This window comes from Bos indicus, chromosome 8 (assembly GCF_029378745.1).
Source record: "Bos indicus isolate NIAB-ARS_2022 breed Sahiwal x Tharparkar chromosome 8, NIAB-ARS_B.indTharparkar_mat_pri_1.0, whole genome shotgun sequence".
Taxonomy (NCBI): domain Eukaryota; kingdom Metazoa; phylum Chordata; class Mammalia; order Artiodactyla; family Bovidae; genus Bos; species Bos indicus.
Window position 1 is genome coordinate 106,368,680 of NC_091767.1, and position 19,543 is coordinate 106,388,222.

General features: G+C 48.2%; 1 protein-coding gene across 3 annotated transcripts in view; it reads right to left on the reverse strand.

The window, feature by feature from the left end:
- The window catches only part of ASTN2 (astrotactin 2), a 1,047,731-nt gene that overhangs the window by 817,703 nt on the left and 210,485 nt on the right, over positions 1-19,543 (reverse strand). For all 3 annotated transcript variants that reach the window (XM_070795372.1, XM_019966821.2, XM_070795370.1), the window contains exon 3: positions 2,244-2,628. In XM_070795372.1, coding sequence (XP_070651473.1) covers positions 2,244-2,628 — 385 coding nt within the window. The remainder of the gene's footprint in view (positions 1-2,243; positions 2,629-19,543) is intronic.

Here is a 19,543-nt window from a genome sequence, read left to right on the forward strand (position 1 = left end):
ACTATGATGGGCAGAAGAAGAAGTTAGTCACTCAGTTGTGTCCAACTTTTGCGACCCCATGGGTTGTAGCCCACCAGGCTCCTCTATCCATGGACTTCTCCAGGCAAGAATACTGGAGTGGGTAGCCATTCCCTTCTCCAGGGATCCTCCTGACCCAGGGATTGAACCCCGGTCTCCTACATTACAGGCAGATTGTTTACCATCTGAGCTACCAGGGAAGCCCAAGAGATGAGCAAACTGGTCGCTAATTCACCCATTTTCCATATAAACACAGGAGGGCTTAATAAATTAGGCTGCAAAGTCCACGTCTAGGAAAACGGGATGATGCTTTCTGTCATGTCCAAGGGACTTTCTTCTTTAGACAAGAGAAGCAGGGTGCTATGACCTGATGGCATGGCTCCTGAATAACCTCAGTCTCTCGGGCCATCTTTCTTGTCTGACATTTGCTGGACATTCTTTACACGAGAGGCACTGCGCTAGGCAGCGCTGTGAAGAATGAAACCAATGCAGACTGCACTTGTTCTAAGATGAAAAGTCACACAAAAAATGATAAGTAATGTTTGACAAAGTGAAGAATTGAGGAGACTGTCAGTAAACCAACAGTTCAAAGACAGAAGAGATCACGGCGGAGAAGGGAAACGATGTGGACATTCCAGTGCACTGAGCAAACAATGGCGGCTGGCACCTAGAGGGAGGCAGGCAGGGAACAGGGAGCTGGGTTAGGGAGCGTCTTAGGAACCCAGCAAAGACCGAGGGCCTGAGGTCTACAGGTACAGCTCTCAGGGATTCGGCAGGTACCATATCCTAGGCCTTCTGCTAGGTACTTGGTATACATTGATTTTTATATTTAATCCTTCCAAAAATCCTTCAATGAGGAGTCTGAGACTTGGAAGATTGAATTCCCATTTTTGTAGGTTGTTCAGCAAACAAAGGAGACAAGATTTGAACTCAGGTCCAAACAACCCCAAAACTGTTCTCTTACTTACTGTACCACTCTCTTCCCTCCCTAGGTTTCTAACCTTGACAAAAATGTCTCCTTTTTAAGAAATTCCTAAAGTTCCTATTTTCCACTGAGCATCATGGAAAGATGGATCTGAGAAAAAGGACCTTGAGTGCAGGAGGAAAGAATGTTAAGTTCACAGCTCAGGACTGGTCTGAGCAGTGATGATGATTTCTCTTGGCTCACAAACAGGAGTAGTTCTAAGACTAGAGCCTCTGGGCCAAACCTTGAACATATCACCATCACCAGGGTCATAAAGATGATATAGGAGGGAAAAAAGGGCAGAACAGTGATTCTATAGCATTTTCCTAAAGGAAAAATAGCCAAATTTCATCTATAAACAAACTGGAGGCATAGACACTGAAAAAAGACAGATATAAGCACATCCTGTATTCAGGTCTAAATAATCAATCGTCCTCCAACAGAACAATGAGAATGGGTCTTGGCAATAGCATATATGAAAAAAAGTGAGAGGTTTTAGTCATCTAAAAGTCAACCACAAGTCAGCAACAGCTGCAAAAAAACAAATGTGACTCAAGCTGCATGAACAGAAGCATAACACCAGGCAAAAAGGAGGTGAAAATTGCATTTTTCTCAACACAGGAGCATTCCCACCTTGAGGAACAGAGTGTCACTTCTGGTGTTACACTCCAAGACATGAAAAATTAGAATCTCCATCTAGAGGACAGTGACTAGAATGGCGAAATGTCTGAAAATATGTCACATCAGAGTGGCAGAAAAAACTGGGATTATTTGTTGATATTGATTTCTAAAAGTTACCAGGTGCCTTTTTTTCTCCCTGTTGTCATATTTCCCAAGAGCTGTCTTGGAGAAGGAAATTTCAGATTCAGTTTCTGATATGGAGAGCCAGAGAAACAGACTGCAACTCAGTCTAAGGACTTCCAACAGTAGGGTCTGCAAGTGAGATGAGCTCTCTCCTGAGGAGTGAGAAGGCCATCCAGGGAGGCAATCAAGAAACACTAAAAGATGCTGAACTACATAACTTCTGACGCTCCTAAAAATTCTAATTCCAAGAATACTGACAGTCTTTATTTTTTCCCCCCTCACCATCACCAAAGAATCAAGAAGAGAGGAACTCTGAAAACCCAATAGAAGTTGGCCATAAGTCAAAAATGGCTTATCCCAGAAAACACTTCCTGTGTTCTCCTACCGTTCAGCTCCTGCGCCTCTCCCCAGCTCCCTAAAATGACCCCCCGGGAAGGTGGGATGCAACAAGACTCACCTTTCTTCTCGAAGTCACCCTTCTCTTCCCCTGGTCGGCCCAGGCTGTCCAGGCTGTGAGTCACCTGGCTGCCGAACTCGTCCTCACGGGAGACGTGGTTGGCCCGCCGGGGCAGGTCGTCCTCCTCTTCGTAGTCGTAGTCATCCAGGATGGGCGTCTCGCGGATGGGCACGCCGATGACCGAGTTATGCGCCTGCAGCCGGGAGGCGCGGAAGCTTTCCCGGGCCGGCGGGCCCAGCAGCACAGACGGGATGTAGTGAATCTCGTGCGTGGCTTCCGTGCTGGCGCTCTTCTGGGGGATGCGACGCCGCTTCTGCCAGCGCCGCTGGGCGTACAGCGCCACCGTGAACACCAGCAGCAGCAACAGCAGGGCAATGAGGCCACCCTGGAGCGGGAGGGAAGAAGGACACGCAAGTGGACCCCTGTTCTTTGGGCTGGAGTGCCAGAGAGGGGTCGCCGTCCACCACACGCAGCCCACGATCCCTGGGTTTGGCTCTCGGAGCCTCCGGAGCCCACGGAGTGACACCGTTTCCAAACCTAGCTTTCTCACCAACAAGCTGTGTGACCTTGGAGAAACTGCTTCACCTCTCTGAGCCTTGCTTTTCACTTGTATAATGGTCAGCAAGAACCCCTGCCCTTCCTTCTTCAGGAAGTCCCCACGAGGAACAAATGAGCCGAGTGATGAGCATGTCAGAGAGATGCATGCCGCTAAATACTAGGGTGGTGGCTTCACATCTAGAGTGTCTGAGTCCCGACTCTGCCTCTCACCAGCTGAGTGACCCCAGGCCATTTGAACACACCCTCTCAGCCTTGCTTCCTGGTCTCTAGAGAGAATCCACGGAGGGCTCAAGGGACAGCAGTCTTTCTTCCATCCTGCTGGGAATACACAAGTCAAACAATTTCTGTATCATCTATACTTTTATTATCTGAAACACTAGCCTTTTTAATGTTGAGTCCCCACAGGGGGCGTGGGACAAAGTAGGTACTTCATAAATATTTATTGAATGAATGAATGAACACATGCGCTCTTCTAGGGCTCCTTTCATCAGGAGTTTAAGGCACACTGCAGTTTATTTTTCTCTAATACATCCAACTGGTAAATATTTGGTTGAGTCTGCATACCATACATTAAATTGAAATAGGTAAAGTGTTTATGAACGGATCTTACATGATTCATGAGACTCATGAAATACTCTGCTCCGTGAGCTCCTCCAGGGCAGGGGTGTTTCTAAAGCCCATCTATGGTGCCCACAGCACCTGTCAAAGGCCGACATGGAAGATCTGCGTTCTCCTCGCCTGCCTTCTTTCACTCTGTCAGAAGCATCTGCATTGAGCAGGGCTAGCCCCTTGGATAGCTGCTTCTCTTCTGTATATACTGTGCTTTTTGCCTGGGAGATTCCAGACCACTATGTGGAGTCCCTGTTGTGTAACCCAAGAGTTGGGGAGGACCATGCCTGTGGTTAGGAGGAGAGGGGTGAAGAAATCAAGAGACTCTGAAGCTCAGATGCTGAGTAGCAGAGCAAGCTCTGAGCCTCAGAGTGTGAGCGTGAGAGTGTGTGTGTGTGTGTGTTTGGCTTTTTAGCTTTAAAACCTGTATTCTTTCGACCATACCCATTGGCTGATTGTTCTGCCTTAACTCATTAAAGGCAAGGGCAGTTTCTGAAAACCACTTGTATAACATCTAGCAAAGATGACAGATGTTAACTAACCCTGAACAGATTACCTTGGTGGGGAGATGACTGCGGTTAAGCATACCTGTTTAGGCTAAGAAGAACATCATTTACTAAAATGATTCAGCTGTCCTGTTGACTAAAAATGATGATTCTTTTTTTCAAGTCCTTCAGCTCTCTAAGCTAGAATTCATCACCTCGGAGGTAGCCAGGGCTGCAGGCATGGCTGACAGCCCTGTTTTGACTCTGGCAATGAGTTACTCTGGGATCCCCAGGAAGGTTTCTCTGGATGTCAGAACTCAGAAGTAAATATACAAACCAAACAAAGCTCTAAGTATATGTATTTCTGTGTGTGGGTGGGCGCAGTCTGTCAAGTGTGCATGAAATGTGTGTGTGTGGCACCACTGGAGCCCCAGAAAAATAAGAACACACCCCTTTCTCCTCCACAGAACATATAATAGAGACTGCTCTAGGTCTAGAAGTCATGTATGATGTGGTATTGTCAGTTTTTTTGCATCAGAGATAAGAAAGGCAAGCGACAGAGGGTGGAGTGTGGACGGAAGAGATGCTAAGAAAAATGAGTGAGGAGAAAAAGGAGGCAAGAAGAACCCTATCACTTCATACACAAAACAGTAGACCCGCCCCTTACTATTTTTAATGTTATTTTATTTAATCTTCAAGACAATCCTCTGTGATAAGGGATTATATGTTCCATTCCATAAATGAAATGAGGAAAAGTCAGAGAGGTTACGGAATTGCTTAAAGTCACACAGGCTTTGATCCTAGGTCCAGCTGGGAATAAAAAGCCAAAATGTGGTGGAGCAGGAATGTGAACCCAGCTCTTCACTGCATAGCCAGTGGCTACTGCACAGCAATTGTACAGCCCATAGGGAAGGAAAAGAAAAGTGAGAAAGATGGTGAGGGTGCACAAAGAAAAAGGGAACCCCAGGAAGGGAAGGGAAAATGCTGTTTTCAAATCCAGGATTCAGTGGGCACGTCTCAAGGCAGTCTCTGCAGTGAAGACTTTAATTTTGCTCCATTGTTGCCTGATTCATTCCTTCTCATCTTTGGTTGTTTCGTTCTCTGTAACCCTCCCTACAGACCTTCCCTGCTCCCAGAGCCCTTCATCCCTACTCTGCCCACTCCAGTTATGGGTGTGTGGCCCTGTTCTCAGACCCAGAGCCAAAACTGACCTGGGAAAGATGAGGCTTAACCAACCTGTCCACAGGCAATTACCGTACCACATCATATTGGCTCTCTTCCCCCATCAAATCCCAACTACCCTCCCAGGTCACCCATGCAGTGCTGGATCAGCTCATAAAGCACCTCGGGGAACTCCTGTATCATGCACAGAGGCCAAGAGCTGACCTCAGAGGGACACAGTTTTAGTCCAGGTTCTCCTACTTAGAGGCTGCATGACCTTGACTAGGTCACTGCCTTTCAGAGCCTTGGTTTCCTCATGGGTTATATGAAGGCAGTATTCAGTAGCACCTCAATGGATCATTGTGAGGCTAAGTGAGATGCCCATAGAGTACTTAGTGTTGTGTGGGGCACATGTGACTGCTCACAGCTACTGCTATTGTCAACAGCATTCAGGAAGTACATATTTAATGCTGAATGAATGAATGAATGAATGATTGACCTTTTGCCCCTAACGGCTTCCCTGGTGACTCAGACAGTAAAGAATCTGCCTGCAGTGTGGGAGACCCAGGTTTCATCCCTGGGTTGGGAAGATCCCCTGAAGAAGAGAATGGCTATCCACTCCAGTATTCTTGCCTGGAGAATTCCACAGAGGAGCCTTGTGGGCTATATATAGTCCATGGGGCTGCAGAGAGTCATACACAACTGAACAAGTAACACACAATATTACCTCTGCCCCAGGATGCTCATTCTGCAAAACTTGTCATGGATTCCCAAACCCTTCTCAATGTAGACCAAACACTTCAATGAAAGTGAAAAGTGAAAGTGAAATCGCTCAGTCATGTCTGACTCTTTGCAACCCCCATGGACTGTTACCTACCAGGCTCCCCTGTCCATGGGATTTTCCAGGAAAGAGTACTGGAGTGGGTGCCATTTCCTTCTCCAGGGGATCTTCCCAACCCAGGGATCGAACCCAGGTCTCCTGCACTGCAGGCAGATGCTTTACCATCTGAGCCACCAGGGAAGCTGAACACTTGGATATGCTCTCTCATTTAGCTTCACACCTGTGCGTGTTAGGTATCCCTGTCCTATGTTATGTGAGGAAAGAGGCCCAAAGACAGGAGGCTGTTGATGTAGGCAGTGTGGCTGAACTCCATCATGGATTCACAGTTCTGCTTGGGGTGGGAAGGGCCAGGTGCTCAAGGTGTAATCAGCCTCACTTCTGCTTCCTCAACTTACCTGGGCAACTTCAGACACAGATTTCCCAGCACAGAGAACCCCCAGGAGGAAGCAGCAGAGGGAAACCTCCCCACCTCCCTCCCTCCACTGTGATGGAAGCTGAGCTTGGGACCTTTAGCTTCATGATCTGCCGACTCGTTTGATGTAACCCCAAGCCAGTGGCTCCAACCCTTTTATTGGGGTACAGGCTCCCTGCCCCTCATTCACCAGCCTGTCCTGACCTTTGCTCCCCCCGGCTAAGCTCTCAGCTAATCCAATGGCCATATGGCTTCCATTATAGATCAGGATTTTACTGTGAAAATTTGGGCCAAAGAGAATTCCAGGGATCAAGGGCTCACAGTGCCACTGACCCATTGAAACAGACACCCCCCAGGCTGGGCTCCTAAAGGGCTCCGGGGGCCTCATCCAAGACACAGTAGCAGCTCAGGTGATGTTTCTAGCACCACTGACCAGCCCTTCTTCCTTCCTAGACCCTAAAGGAGTGGTGGGTTAGGCTTAGAGCAGGCAGGAAAAAGTTCTGAATTCAAGTTCACTCGTGTGATCTTGAATTTCCTTGTTCACCCACTGTGTGATCTCAAATTTCCTCGATGCCCTCCAGACCCTCAGTTCACTCATCTGTAAAATGGACTTGGTACTACTTGGAATAGTATAGCACACAGTTAGGGCCAAAGGCTGGGGATCAGAGAGACTTCTTTATAATCTCACGCCATCACATAAAAACTGGGCAATCTTGGACAAAGGGCTGAACCTCTCTGAATCACAATTTTCTCATTCACAAAATTGTGTAAAAAGTGTCCTTACTCAGGGAGGTTAGATGTGAGTTCACGGATGTGACATGTGGCGCTCAGGGCCTAGCACATGGAGACCCATGACACTCATTCGTGGCACCCACAAGGTTGTCGTGTAAATGAAATCAGGACAGTGCTGCGACAGCCCTTGTACACTGAAGCGTACTGTGCACAAAGGGTTGCAAGAGAAGCGTGTGGCCACCTCTGTCCTAGTGGGACGTCCCACCCAAAGAAAGCAGAAGAGTGACTCAGGGTCAGGGAGAAACTACGGCCTGCATCCACCAGGACAGGTCCAGGCTGCTGCGCCGCTCCGCTCCTGAGGGTCTGGACCCCCACGTCCCGGCGGTCTTCCTTCAGGGCAAGCAAACAAAAGCAGGAGCTGTCGCTGGAAAGGGGGGCAGGGCCAGAGTGTCCAGCCACCGAGTCAGCCCGCCAAGAGCAAACACAGATCCAGCAGGGGAAAAACCGCTGCAGGGTGAGCAGGGAGTGCAGGAGGGAGAGGAGGGTGCAGGCAGAAGGCTGTGGATTGTTAGAAAGCAAGTTAAGAAGAATCTGAGGCTCGAGGCGGTGGCAAGCTGAGGTCCTGTGGGCCTCAGGGACAACCCGATGCCAAATCCGATTTGGACAATGTGTTCCCTCTAGGGCAGCCCGAGACCAACAAGATCGGAGAAGCAGCAGCAAGTCCCAGAAATAAAAATCCCAGTCTGTTGGTTAGGGGTCAGTTTCTGCGAGACTGCAAAAAGCACAAGCCTTGGGTGATGACTTTTACCTTCTTCTTATGGGACTGAAGATTTCACTAAACTGCCAGGCAGGAAATGGGAAAGAGAGGGGAAACGGAGTGTGTGTTCCCATTTGTTCTGGAACGTTCCCTACCAGAAGCCTCTCTAGAGCAGGATCTGCCCACTTTTCTTCTGTTACTGACACTGAGTCTCAGCTCTCTCAGTGGAGCCAGGCATGGGTGAGGGTGGGTGATGTCAAGGGCAAACTGACATGATGGGGTAACCAGGTGTCGCTGGGGCGTTCAGGCCGCTGTGGGGTCCGTGTCCCTGCTTGCCTTTGGCCGTGACAAGCTGGCTAAGACGGTCCGCTTCCTTGTGCTACAACAGGCTCACCTACAAAAATGTGCTGGTTGGTCCCAATGGGAAAGGTCAAGTAAGGCTAAGGATGAAACAAGACAATAAAAGGTTAGGATGAAAGGTCTGGCTCCACTGATAAACACCGGCCTCGGCCCTTCAGTTGCTCTGGTCCTCCATCCCAAACCCAGTCCTTCCACGCCCTTCCCCTTTGCTTGAAGCCCTTGCCTGACTCTGCTCCCTCCCACTCTCAGAATAATGTCCAGATCCCCAGCCTGGCACCCAAGTCCCTCCGTGTCTAGGTCTCTGCTTCCTTCTCAAGCCTCCCCCACCCCCAAGTCCTACCTCATATCCAGTCCAGGAGTTGTGCTATGGCGTTAGTGTCCCCTCAGACTGCAATGCTCCGAGAGCTTCCCCAAGGGCTCCTCCCTCAATCCAGAGCTCTCAGTCACTCATTCCCTGTAGCGGTTCCCACCCAGGACTGCAGAAAGCGGTTTTACTTGGAAACAGAGTCTTTGCATTTGTGATTAATTGAGATGAGGGCATACTGGACTGGGTGGGCCCTCAATCCAGGGATTGGTGTCCTTATAGGAAGGAAGGAGCAAGGACCTGCTGAATAGCACAGGGGACCCTGCTCAACGTAATGCAGCAGTCTGGATGGGAAGGGAGTTTGGGAGAGAATGGATACACGCATAGGTTTGGCTGAGTCACTGCTGGGCACCTGAAACCATCATCATGACATTGTTAATCGGCTATACTTTAAAATAAAATTAAATTTTTTAAAAGGAAGGAAGGGACGGACACACACATACACACACACACACACACACACACACACACACACACACACAGCCATATAGTGATAGAGACAGAGACCGGCTGGATGCCTTTATGAGCTAAGGAAAACCAAAGATTGCTCGCAACCATCAGAAGCTACTGGGAGGCATGGGACATATTCTCAGATTCTCCCTCGGACCCTCCAAATGAGCAGACCCCAATGACATCTTGATCTGGGGCTTCTGGCCCCCTGAACCCCAAGAGAATAAATTCCCATTGTTTTAAGCACCTGCCCCCAAACCCAGTGCATCGTGATTAACTATGGCAGCCTGGGAAACAGATACACTCATCTTCATCTGCTCATCTCAATGCACCCAGCCATCTCAGCTTGGCCATTACCTCCTCGGGGAGCATCTTTTCCTCTGCAAGCTGGAATGAGGTTGTGCCCTCCTACTGCTCAAATCCCATGGCTGTCAGTTATCCAGCTCCACTGCTACAACCTAACAGTCTGGTTGACCATTTTCCCACTGGAGTTTCTAAGCTTTCATTTATCCAGCATAAAACTTAGAGCTTGGCCCAGAAAGGTGCTTAATGAACACCCAGAAGCCTAAAACCTGCCCTAACTTCACCAGAGGAATGTAAATCTGGCAGCCCCGGTACCAGCTCTGACTTCAGTGTCCAGAGGACCCCTTATCAGACCTGAGATGGCCCCTCCTTGCGGCTCTGCCTTTATCCCAGCACTCAAGCCTCCAGCTGGTTTGCTTACATACACGATATCAAACACGGAAAAACATGCAGAGGTGAAACATTCAAAGCACCCTCAAAACCACCCCACTGAGAGAGCCTTCTGAAAAGTCAGACTTAGAACCCCATAGAGCCTGGCCTCATTTTAATCTATTTTCCCTGTTAGAATATCCAGGCACGGGAGAAGGAGCCAGAGAAAGGAAAGAAAAGGATAATGTGAGAAATGCTTTATTTGACAATGTGTCATTCAGAAACTGATTATTTCTGTCTTCGGCCTTTTTAATATTCCCTCACAACGGCCAAGCTGCAAAAGGATTTGGTATTCTAAGACTGGATTTATAATACTCTGTTTGGCGGTGATAAGAACATGGGCCTTTAATCCTCAGAGCTGTGAACATGCATATTCTCCCAAGTAATGTCCTTCCCTTCCTGTCACTTGTGTCTGGTCCCAACAGCTAGCCCCAGCATGGCTGATGCCTGCTGACCCACTGGGGGTTCTCCTGGCCATATGCTGGGTGACAGTTAATCAGCAAAGGGGCTGGGCCTTCAAGTTCTCTGGGACGTCTTCTTCCAGGCTTCAGACTGTGCATAAACTGGAGGGAGTATAAGAGAACAGTCCAAACCCTCAGTGCTACAGATGAGGAAACAGGCTCAGGGAGTGAAAGTGACTTGCCCAAGATCACAGAACATCCTGAAATGGGCTTTGTGGGCAGAATATGCAGCCAGCACTCCACAAAGCTGCTAAGAAATCATGACTCCTGATAGCTTGATCTACAAAATAGTTTCTTTCTCCAAACGTTCTTTCCATCCTTTGCCACCATCACAAGTGCCTTTCACCATGTCAATGCAGCCTGAACGACCTCCCAGGCTTTATTCCATCTCCCTCACTGTTCTCAACCCATCTTCTACTATAACTAAGGCACAGCTGGAAACAAGGCCCCTCCCAACCGAGTAAGCTGGGAAGTCCTGCAGTGTGACAGTTCAAGTTCATCAACCACTTAAATCTCAAAATGTATGGCTTTGAGACACCCTTCTCAAAACGTGTGCTTCCACCATTGGTGCCCCCAGCTCTGCCGAGTGCCGACCGTAGGGTGGGCACCATGCCAAGTATCCGACCACCTGGGAGCTCACCATTCCTATTCAGTGCTCTGGGATCTCCTCTGCCGGAAAGATCGCTGTCACCGCTATCCCTCACCTCCACATCTGTAAGCTGACATACCAGGCAGGCTTCATGGCTACCTCCAATATACTCTCCGTGGGGAACTCCTCGGGGGCTTCCCCATCTGCAGCCTTAGCCAGAAGGAATTGCTCTATCTTCCGGATCCCCAGAATATTTCATCTCAACCCTCACTTCAGGAACTTCAGCATTTTCTGGCTTGTATTAAAGCTTTAGCATTCCCTACCTTGTCTTAGAGTTACTGATGCTCAAGCTCCCCTACTGCTGAGATGATTATACCCATAGCACAGATGGAAAAGCAGAGGCTCAGGAGACAGACTTGCTTGAGAACACACAATAAGGTGGCAAATGCATGCGACAAGGCCTCCCAGCGGGGCCGCTTCCAGGGAAACTGCAGGCCCGCTCTCTCACAGACGGGGGACGGCCACTGGGCCTTGAGGAGAATAAGATGATGACATAGGCCAGAACCATATTGCTAAAAGCCTGATTAGTCTTTAGGCATTAAGGATCCGAGACTTATTTTTTTTTAGCAACAGAGTGGCGCGATCACACTGTGCGGGGAGACTAGAATCTGGGAGACCAGTGAGCTAGCCATTCATAATCGTCTAGGACCTGGACTGGGGGGAAATTTTGCCCTGCAAGAGACACTTGGTAATGGACACATTTTTGGTTGTCACAACTGGGTAAAAGGTATGACTGGCATTTAATGGTAGAGGCTGGGAAATCTGTCAGCATCCTACATGGATGCTTACAGGATGGCCAGGAACAACAGAGAATTGCCTCTTTCAATAATGTGCAGAGATGGAAGAAGGCCTGGCCTAAGGGAGAGATGATAAGACCTGAGATTAGGGCAGCTGAAGTGAGCAGTTAGCTAATGGGGTAGAAATAAGATACACCACGGGACGGAAAGCCTTGGGGTTTGATTGGCAGGAAAGGGAGAGAGAGAGAGTGCAGCATGACGGTGAGCTGTGGATCCTGTCACTGCGTCAGAGATGAATCTATCTGTGTGTGAACTTTTCCCTAGGTAAGCTCCCAGAAGGTTATGAAAGATCCCAGCACAAAATCAAATGAAATAAGTTTACGCCTGTGAACAATTAGAGTGGATAAATGCACAACAAAGATTTGCATATACATATTATATACATGTACCTATGTATCCATGTGTATAAAAATACACTGAGACCTATCTTTATGTACCTATAGTTGGCTGTATTTATGTAGAGTTATCTCTTTGCCTCTAGACAGATATAGAGTGACCTATTTAAGGAGGTCCCATTATAGAAAATGAAACTTTTTTCTTTTAAACTAATCATCTACTTACACTGTGTCTACTAGCAACCCTATTTTATTTCCCAAGATAATGCCGAAGGAATAAAGTGAAAATGCAGAAGCTTTTTTGGAACACACTCCCCATCCAGCTCTAATCTCCTTAATTATCTTTAGATCAGATCAGAAACCTTCAGTGATCATTCTGAACCCTTTAGCAATTCATCAAGGAGAAAACTAATGAACATTGAGCCAGACAGACATGGATTTGGCTGTACTATCTTTCCTGTGAGTGTCTGGTCCGTTGCTTGCGTTTCCTCAGTTTTCTCATCTGTAAATTGGGTTACTAACACCTAACTCAGAGGGTTTGGGGAGGATTACATGATACTGACCATAATGGTTTGCAAGTTATGGGTCTCAAGAAATATTAGAATCCTTGGTATTAATGCAAGGTCTTATTTCCTGAAAAAAATCAGATACAAGGTAATAGTGAAGCTGCTGAACTCCCTCCATTAAAGTATAAGGTAGTCTCTGTACAGTTTCCCAAAGAATTCTCCTGATCACTCTGCTCTCCTCCTACAGATTTCAAGCTCTGTGACCTTGACCATGGCCCCTCCCCATTTTGGGGCGAGTAGATAAGATCAGCTGGTGTCTAACAGTCCTTCCAGCTCCAATATTCTAGAACAGAAAGGAAAAGGCAAACGTGGAGGCATCTGTGGCCAGGTGAATCACGACATCCTGCCTCACATTTCAGTTGTATAAGCATAAACTAACTACACCAGTGAGCCCTCCAGTGCCCCTCGCACCATCTCATACAGCTGTGCTTTCGCTCAGGTTGTTCACTCTGCATGAAATGCCTGTGCGCTGCCGCACTACCCTCCCCCCCACCGACCAACTCCTGCTGATTTGTCTAGTCCTTTAAACCTCAGTTCTTGGGTCATGAGTTCTCAACAAACCTTTGTGAAACCTGCAGTCTCTGGCTTGTTAAACAGTCACCTGTTAGGACCCTCAGTGACTCCTCCTTCTGTCTGCCAACTACCCTCTCATCACCTGAGTGCCCCCAGAGAGCATCCTTAATCAACTCTGTGTACCCAAGACCAAGCCCCGGGTCCAATCCTGAGTAGATCTCATTATGTGTTGATTGTATTTCCACAGTGAGAGGCAGTGAAGGGAAGGCCAGGGTTTTATTTATTTCTGAATAAATTTGAATGGTACATGGTACACAGTAGATCTGCAATTACTTCTTGGAAGAATTAATGAATGAATCCATTATAAATGCTTCTTGGAGGGTAGGTGACTGATGTATACCTACATCTGTTTGGCAAGTCTCCATCTGTGTGGGAGAGAGAGGAGGGAAAACAATTCATAGGAGGCGTTTAGCACAAATCAGTATCCTTCTCCACATCCTCGGACGGCCTCTCAAGTTCTGTCGGAAATTCCACTCTGAAGATGGATGAATGGAGAGGGGGGCAGAAAGCATCTTTCAGAGGACTGATTTTTTTTTGCCTATTCTTTGAGTCATGAACATAAACAGATGAACCCAGGTAACTACGGAGGAGCCGTGCACTCATTCACTGATTCACCCGGGGAAGGGCATGTCTGGAATCAGGCAGGTCCAAGTTCAAGTTCTTACTCTGCCACTTTCTACTGGGGCGACCTTCTCTCAGTGAGACTGTTTTTTACACTTCTAACGTGAAATAATACTATTCACCAAAATGGGCTGTTGTGAGGATTAGATAAGGTGATGTATGTAAAATATGTCATCCAGCCCTGGACCTATTAAAATACATTCAATACAGGACTGTTGTTGGCTTAATTATCATTACCAATATTGTCAAGCTTCATCCCTGTGCTAAACCTTTTGCCTGAATTTGGGAACACACAGATAAGGCCTCAAGAACTTGCAGTCAGTTTGGGGAAATAGATAAGTGAGCAGATAATGACTGCAATGCGCCGTTTGATAAGTTCTACTCTAGAAGGACACATAGTAAGAAGCAAAAGTTTTGATGGCTTCTAAGTGCAAAACATAGAAGGGGTGTGAACAAAGTCTCCCTTGCTGTTCTAATTACAGTCACGTTCAAAGGTGGAGGAGTGGGCTGGCCTGCTGAGTCCAGTCACACCCAAAACAGGACAGAAAGCCTGGCTAACCAACTATACAGCCTGCTGACCACACGGGCTCTGGAGGAGACAGCCCGGGTTCTGGTTCCTGTGCTGTCACGTACTGGCCGTGGACTTTTGGGTGGGTCACTGTCCTTTTCTAAACCTCGGTCTCACTGGAAAGTTGAGCAGAGCAGTCTTCACAGAACACGGCTATCATGAGCATTAAACCAGCAAATGCACAAAGACGGATTCAAGATAATGTTTAGAACACAGCCAGTGGTCAAAAAACGGTGGTTTAAAACTTTTGAGGAAAGCCGCCTTGAGAGAGAAATCAGAAATCCTAGATCCTAGCTCCAGCCCTGTCCCCTTACAAACTAAGGAAGTTTGCAGAAAGCTCACTGGTCCTCATGTGCATTTTTTTTTTTTTAACAAGGTGGCCATAGCAACTTCGTGAGCAAAGTGTTCTTCATTTAACACACAAGGCAAGCCAGCCTCCAAGAGGTGACTGTGCCGAGGTGATAGACTCAACTAGAGGCAGGGCACACACTTGTTCCAGAGTCCAAAGTCTGTAATGATCCCGAAGCTTTCAGTTTGCCCCTGTGGTCGGTGGTACCCGGAGCCTATGTCCTTTGCTTAGGGCATCATTCACAGGGAATGTGTCTCAGACGCACAAAGTCCATGGAGATATTCCTATTACCATGCCAACCGTAAACCAACAACCCAGTCCTCTGAGGTTGAAAGAAGGGCTCAGACTGGCAAGGGTGCCGGAGGCTATGGACAAACTGTTCAATACTTAATATAACGAACTAACTTTTGTACAGGGAGCTTCCCACGTGAGCTGGCTTCTTGAGAAACCTGGGGTGGGGAAAGGAAGTGTGGTGCAGATGCTGGTCTGCAAACAGCACATAATATCATCAGTGAAGACCTCCCATTCCTCGCCTGGTAGATGGTACCCTGCCCTCTTGTGTCCATCAGAGCATCTCTTTGTCCTTTCCTTTCTTTAACTTTCTTCAAAGCACTTACTCTCCCCATTGTGGTACATTAACGTGTTAACTTTGTTTATGGCTCTAATGGAACAGACCATCCGTAAGGTGTGGTTTATTACTTCATTGTCAGTGTTGAGAGCAGCACTCAGTGCTTTGTTGATGCTTACTAAATATCTTTTGGATGGATGGATAGATGGATGGATGGGTGGATCGATGTATAAGTGGATAAATGAATGGGTAGATAGATGATTCCACAAATGTCCTGCAAGCCCCAAAATGGAAAGGGCCGGGTCTAAATCATCTTTGAGTCCTGTCCTAGGGCTAGAAGACTAGAAGATATTTAGTGAATTCGTACACATACACACACACACACAAACTCCCGATAATCCCCTCCTAGATTAAGGAAGGGACACTGTTCTATGGGTTATTAAAAGGCAAACAGGACTACAGTCTGGCTACTTCTCCCTGCTTTAGGGGCAAAGAGAAGGAGTTGGTCTGCACTGCAACCCTGTTTAATCATTTATTCACTTTTAAATGCTCAGGAGACAATGAACCAGAAAGCAAAGAGGTGAGGGGATGTGTGACCCAATTATTCATGCACAGTCGCCTTCCACAGAGAGCAAACTGATAGCTATACCTGTTTGCCATTCCCAGCGCTACGTCTGCATGGACATAACAGACTTTAAGTGAAAAGGGACATCCACGCTACAGCATCAGGTCCGGACTCTCACTGAGCAGCCGGACAGCCCTGGGCCCACCACTTCACCTTTCTGAGCCTCGGTTTCCTCATCTTTAAAAAGATCACAGTAACAGGCACCTTTTCCTCTTTATGGAAGGACTCCATTAAGAGTCAAATTTATAAAAGAACTTCCTATGTTGCGAACTGACTTGCACATGTCAATGTTTAGGAAAATCTGTTGAAGAAGGAAGAAACCCAACAGCAGCAGGAACTCGGGCAGAGAGTGACTGAAGTCACAGAAAAAGCTGCAGATGCGGAGACTTTCTAATCTCCCCAGTGTCTCCATCGTTTACCCACCAACCTTCCTCAAAACCTATTATGAGTCACACACCAGGGGTCTCTTGGAGACACTCTTTTGCTGCTGTTTCCCAGCACTGGGGATGGGGCTGTTAGCTGTCTGGAAGGCAGGCTGTGATGGCCTGGCAATCTCCTACTGGGCCTGATCATGAAACCCCAGGAAAGGCAGTTACGAAGGGCAGAGGGTCAAGCACAAGATGCCAACCAATGAGAAGGGAGAAGAAGGGAGCTCAGAGGGAGGTTGGTCCGAACAACGATAGAGGCAGGAAGCAAAATAACCCAGAGCTCTCCGTGCACCCGTTAGGACTGACCTAGGATGATTCACCCTCTCCTCTCTGAGTTTCTACTCCATCTCCTGAGTTTTCAGAAACACAGGATCCAGCATTTCCTGAGTACGCCAAGTTAGCAGAGGGAATTGCCAGCCACCTCCTGCCTTATTCTCAGTCGTCCTTCTTCCCTCGGGGACGCTCTCCACCCCAGCCAACACTCGGGCAACCCAGGGCACAGGCTGCAGGGGGGCTGGGAAGTGATGCTTTCCTTTCTTGTTCAGGGAACATCTCACCCGAAACACTGATAACCTCCCCTAACCTCCACCGCGAGCGTGAAGCCCCTCAGCACGTGTTCTCTGAGACCCTGCTGTCACAAGCTGGGCTGTTCCCCCAATCCCTCCCTAAGATATTTTGTATCTATATCCTTCCAAGGTCCACCCTCAGCTCCGCTTCCAAGAGTGTGCACTGTCCTTAGCTCAAGTCCAGGGACCCAAAATCCCAGAATCTCCAGCCTAAAGGGGTCACTGCCAACTCCCCCAAACCAGCCACCCAAGAAGACACATCATTCAGGGGGCAACCAGAGTGGTCAGTGAGGCTGGAAAGGTGAGTGTGGGAGCAGCCCGGAGCTGCGTAAAGAGGAACGGGACGCAGCTCAACCAAGTGACTAGGTCACAGAGTCACTGCCTTCCTATTCTGGGAAGGGCCTGAACTCAGCCCAACACAACGAGCCTGGATTCCTGGCCCCTCCAGAGCCCTGTGCGTTCTGAACCAACCAGACCACCCTGCAGGAACAATGGACGTGGAAGGGGACTGCCCCATAGAAAGGCCCTGTTTCCGAATATCGTCTTACCCCTGAGCCTCCAAGGATGCTGGGGCTAGTGGGTCCCGAGGTGGCCATAAAGGTCACCAGAAACTGGGTGGCTCGGTCCCCACCGCCCGGTCCCCGCCGCCCAGTCCACAGACTGTTCTCAGCCCTTGTTCTGTTACTATCACCACATTCACCAAAACTGTATGGTCTCTCTTTCCTTTATAGGCAGCTTTTTTTTTCTTGCATTCTCTTTCTCACTCTGAAAGCTTTTATATCCCCCCGCCTTTTTATCCACACTGCTGAAATTGTACCACAGTGCAACTAGGTGTAGAGTTTTATTGCTTTTTCTTTCCTTTTTGGTTCTCAGTGGGCACTTTCGATCTGAATAGTAGTTCCTTTCTTCCACACAGGGAGGAATTCTGGCATGACTCCTTCCCTCCCATTGTCTGTGACTGGTTTCTGGGGCTCTTCCCCTTTTGCTCTCAACACACAAATATTCTAGGGACTTGGCCAGGGTCCCTTGCTCGTCACACCTCCCTGGGTTCCGGGCTGCATGCCCTTCCAGGAGGCAGAGAGCAGGCTGGCAGTGGAACTCCAGAGGAAACCAGGGATGGGCCAAAATTCTGGAAGGATGCCCTGTCTTCAGCTTCTCTCAAGCAACTGGTCCTCACTCAGAAGCAGGATGTCGTGGAAAACTGCTGGACCTAAACCAGTATCAGGTTCAGTGGACGCCAGAAGTCCAGAACTTAATTCTCTTAATGAGATTTTTGGGCAAGTCACTCAACCTTCTTTTTTTCACCAAATGGCAACAATGATTTATTTCCCCTGATTCCCCAGGTGGTTTGGAGAACCAAGCGGAAAGATGCAAAGAGGCTCTGAAAATTACTAAGTGCTGGGCTCAGTGGTAAAGAATACGCTTGCCAATGCAGCAGACACAGGTTCAAGTCCTGATCTGGGAAAGTCCCACATTCCATGGAGTAGCTAAGCCCATGTGCCATGACTACTGAGCCTGTGCTCTAGAGTCCAGGAGCTGGAACTACTGAAGCCCACATGCCACAATACTGAAGCCCACAAGCCCTGCGCTCCACAACAAGAGAAGCCTCCTTAATGAGAAGCCCGCACACCACAACAGAGAGCGGACATCACTCACTGCAACTAGAGAAAAGCCTGAGCATCAGTGAAGACCCAGAACAGCCACAAGCAAATAAACAAAGTCATATATAAAAAAGAAAATTACTAATTGCAATTTACATACAAGCATATGTACGTGATACCCATGCATGAAATTTGAAACATACTCTCAAAGCTCTCACTGCATTATAAAGATGGAAACCTACTAAATACGTCTCTGTTCATCCTTCGAGACCCAGTTGAAATGTCCCTGTTACTGTTTATTTGACACAGCACCTGAAATAATTGGCTTGAATTTAGAACCACGCAGGGCACAGCCACACTAACTGAGTAGTGGACGCTGAGACTGACCAAGGAAGACGGCCGTTTCGTGTTTCCCTTCCTATTTGCATTCTGGACCATAGAGGCTCACTGAGTGTAACAGGGAGAAAATGACCCAGCGTCTTACATTTCTGTATCTCTTGCCACAAAACATATATAGGTTAATGCATGCAAATGAAAAGTGCGTATGAGAGGTCTCCACTGTTACAAGCGCTTCTTCTATCTGTCTTGCGAACTGGAGACCCCTCCCTCCCTATAGGATTCCATTCGGAGCAATGGCTCCCTGCTAAAGTGCTGATGGACTCTCTCGGTAACAGAAGGTGTCTTTGCAGTGCTGAGAGCTAGGCAGCAGGAAGGAGGGTTATAGGAGAAGTAACGGGCAGAGGGCAAGGGGCAGGGCCACCCCTCTTGCCCCATCAGAGAAGGCGGCAGTGGTACCCAGCCGCCTGCAACCAGGCTGCAAAGGAAGCTGTTGGCAGGGAGAGGTGATGTCTGGGTTGGAGGGTGAGACTAATAACTCAGCAGAGACCATACAGACATGCCTGGCATGGAGACCAGTGCCCCTGCCCCCACGTCCCCTTTCTCCTTCCGGTCTCCCAGTGCCAGCTAAATTCTGCTGATCTGGCCACCTGTCTCAGGCCATCCTCATGCCATGCTCAGCAGGGGCTGGAGAGAAACACAGCGGCGGCAAATGCTCTCACCCTTCTAGACCAGAAGCTCGCTTACCAGCTGTCAGAAAAGAAAGGAAGGAACTCAGAGATCTTCACATTAGCCA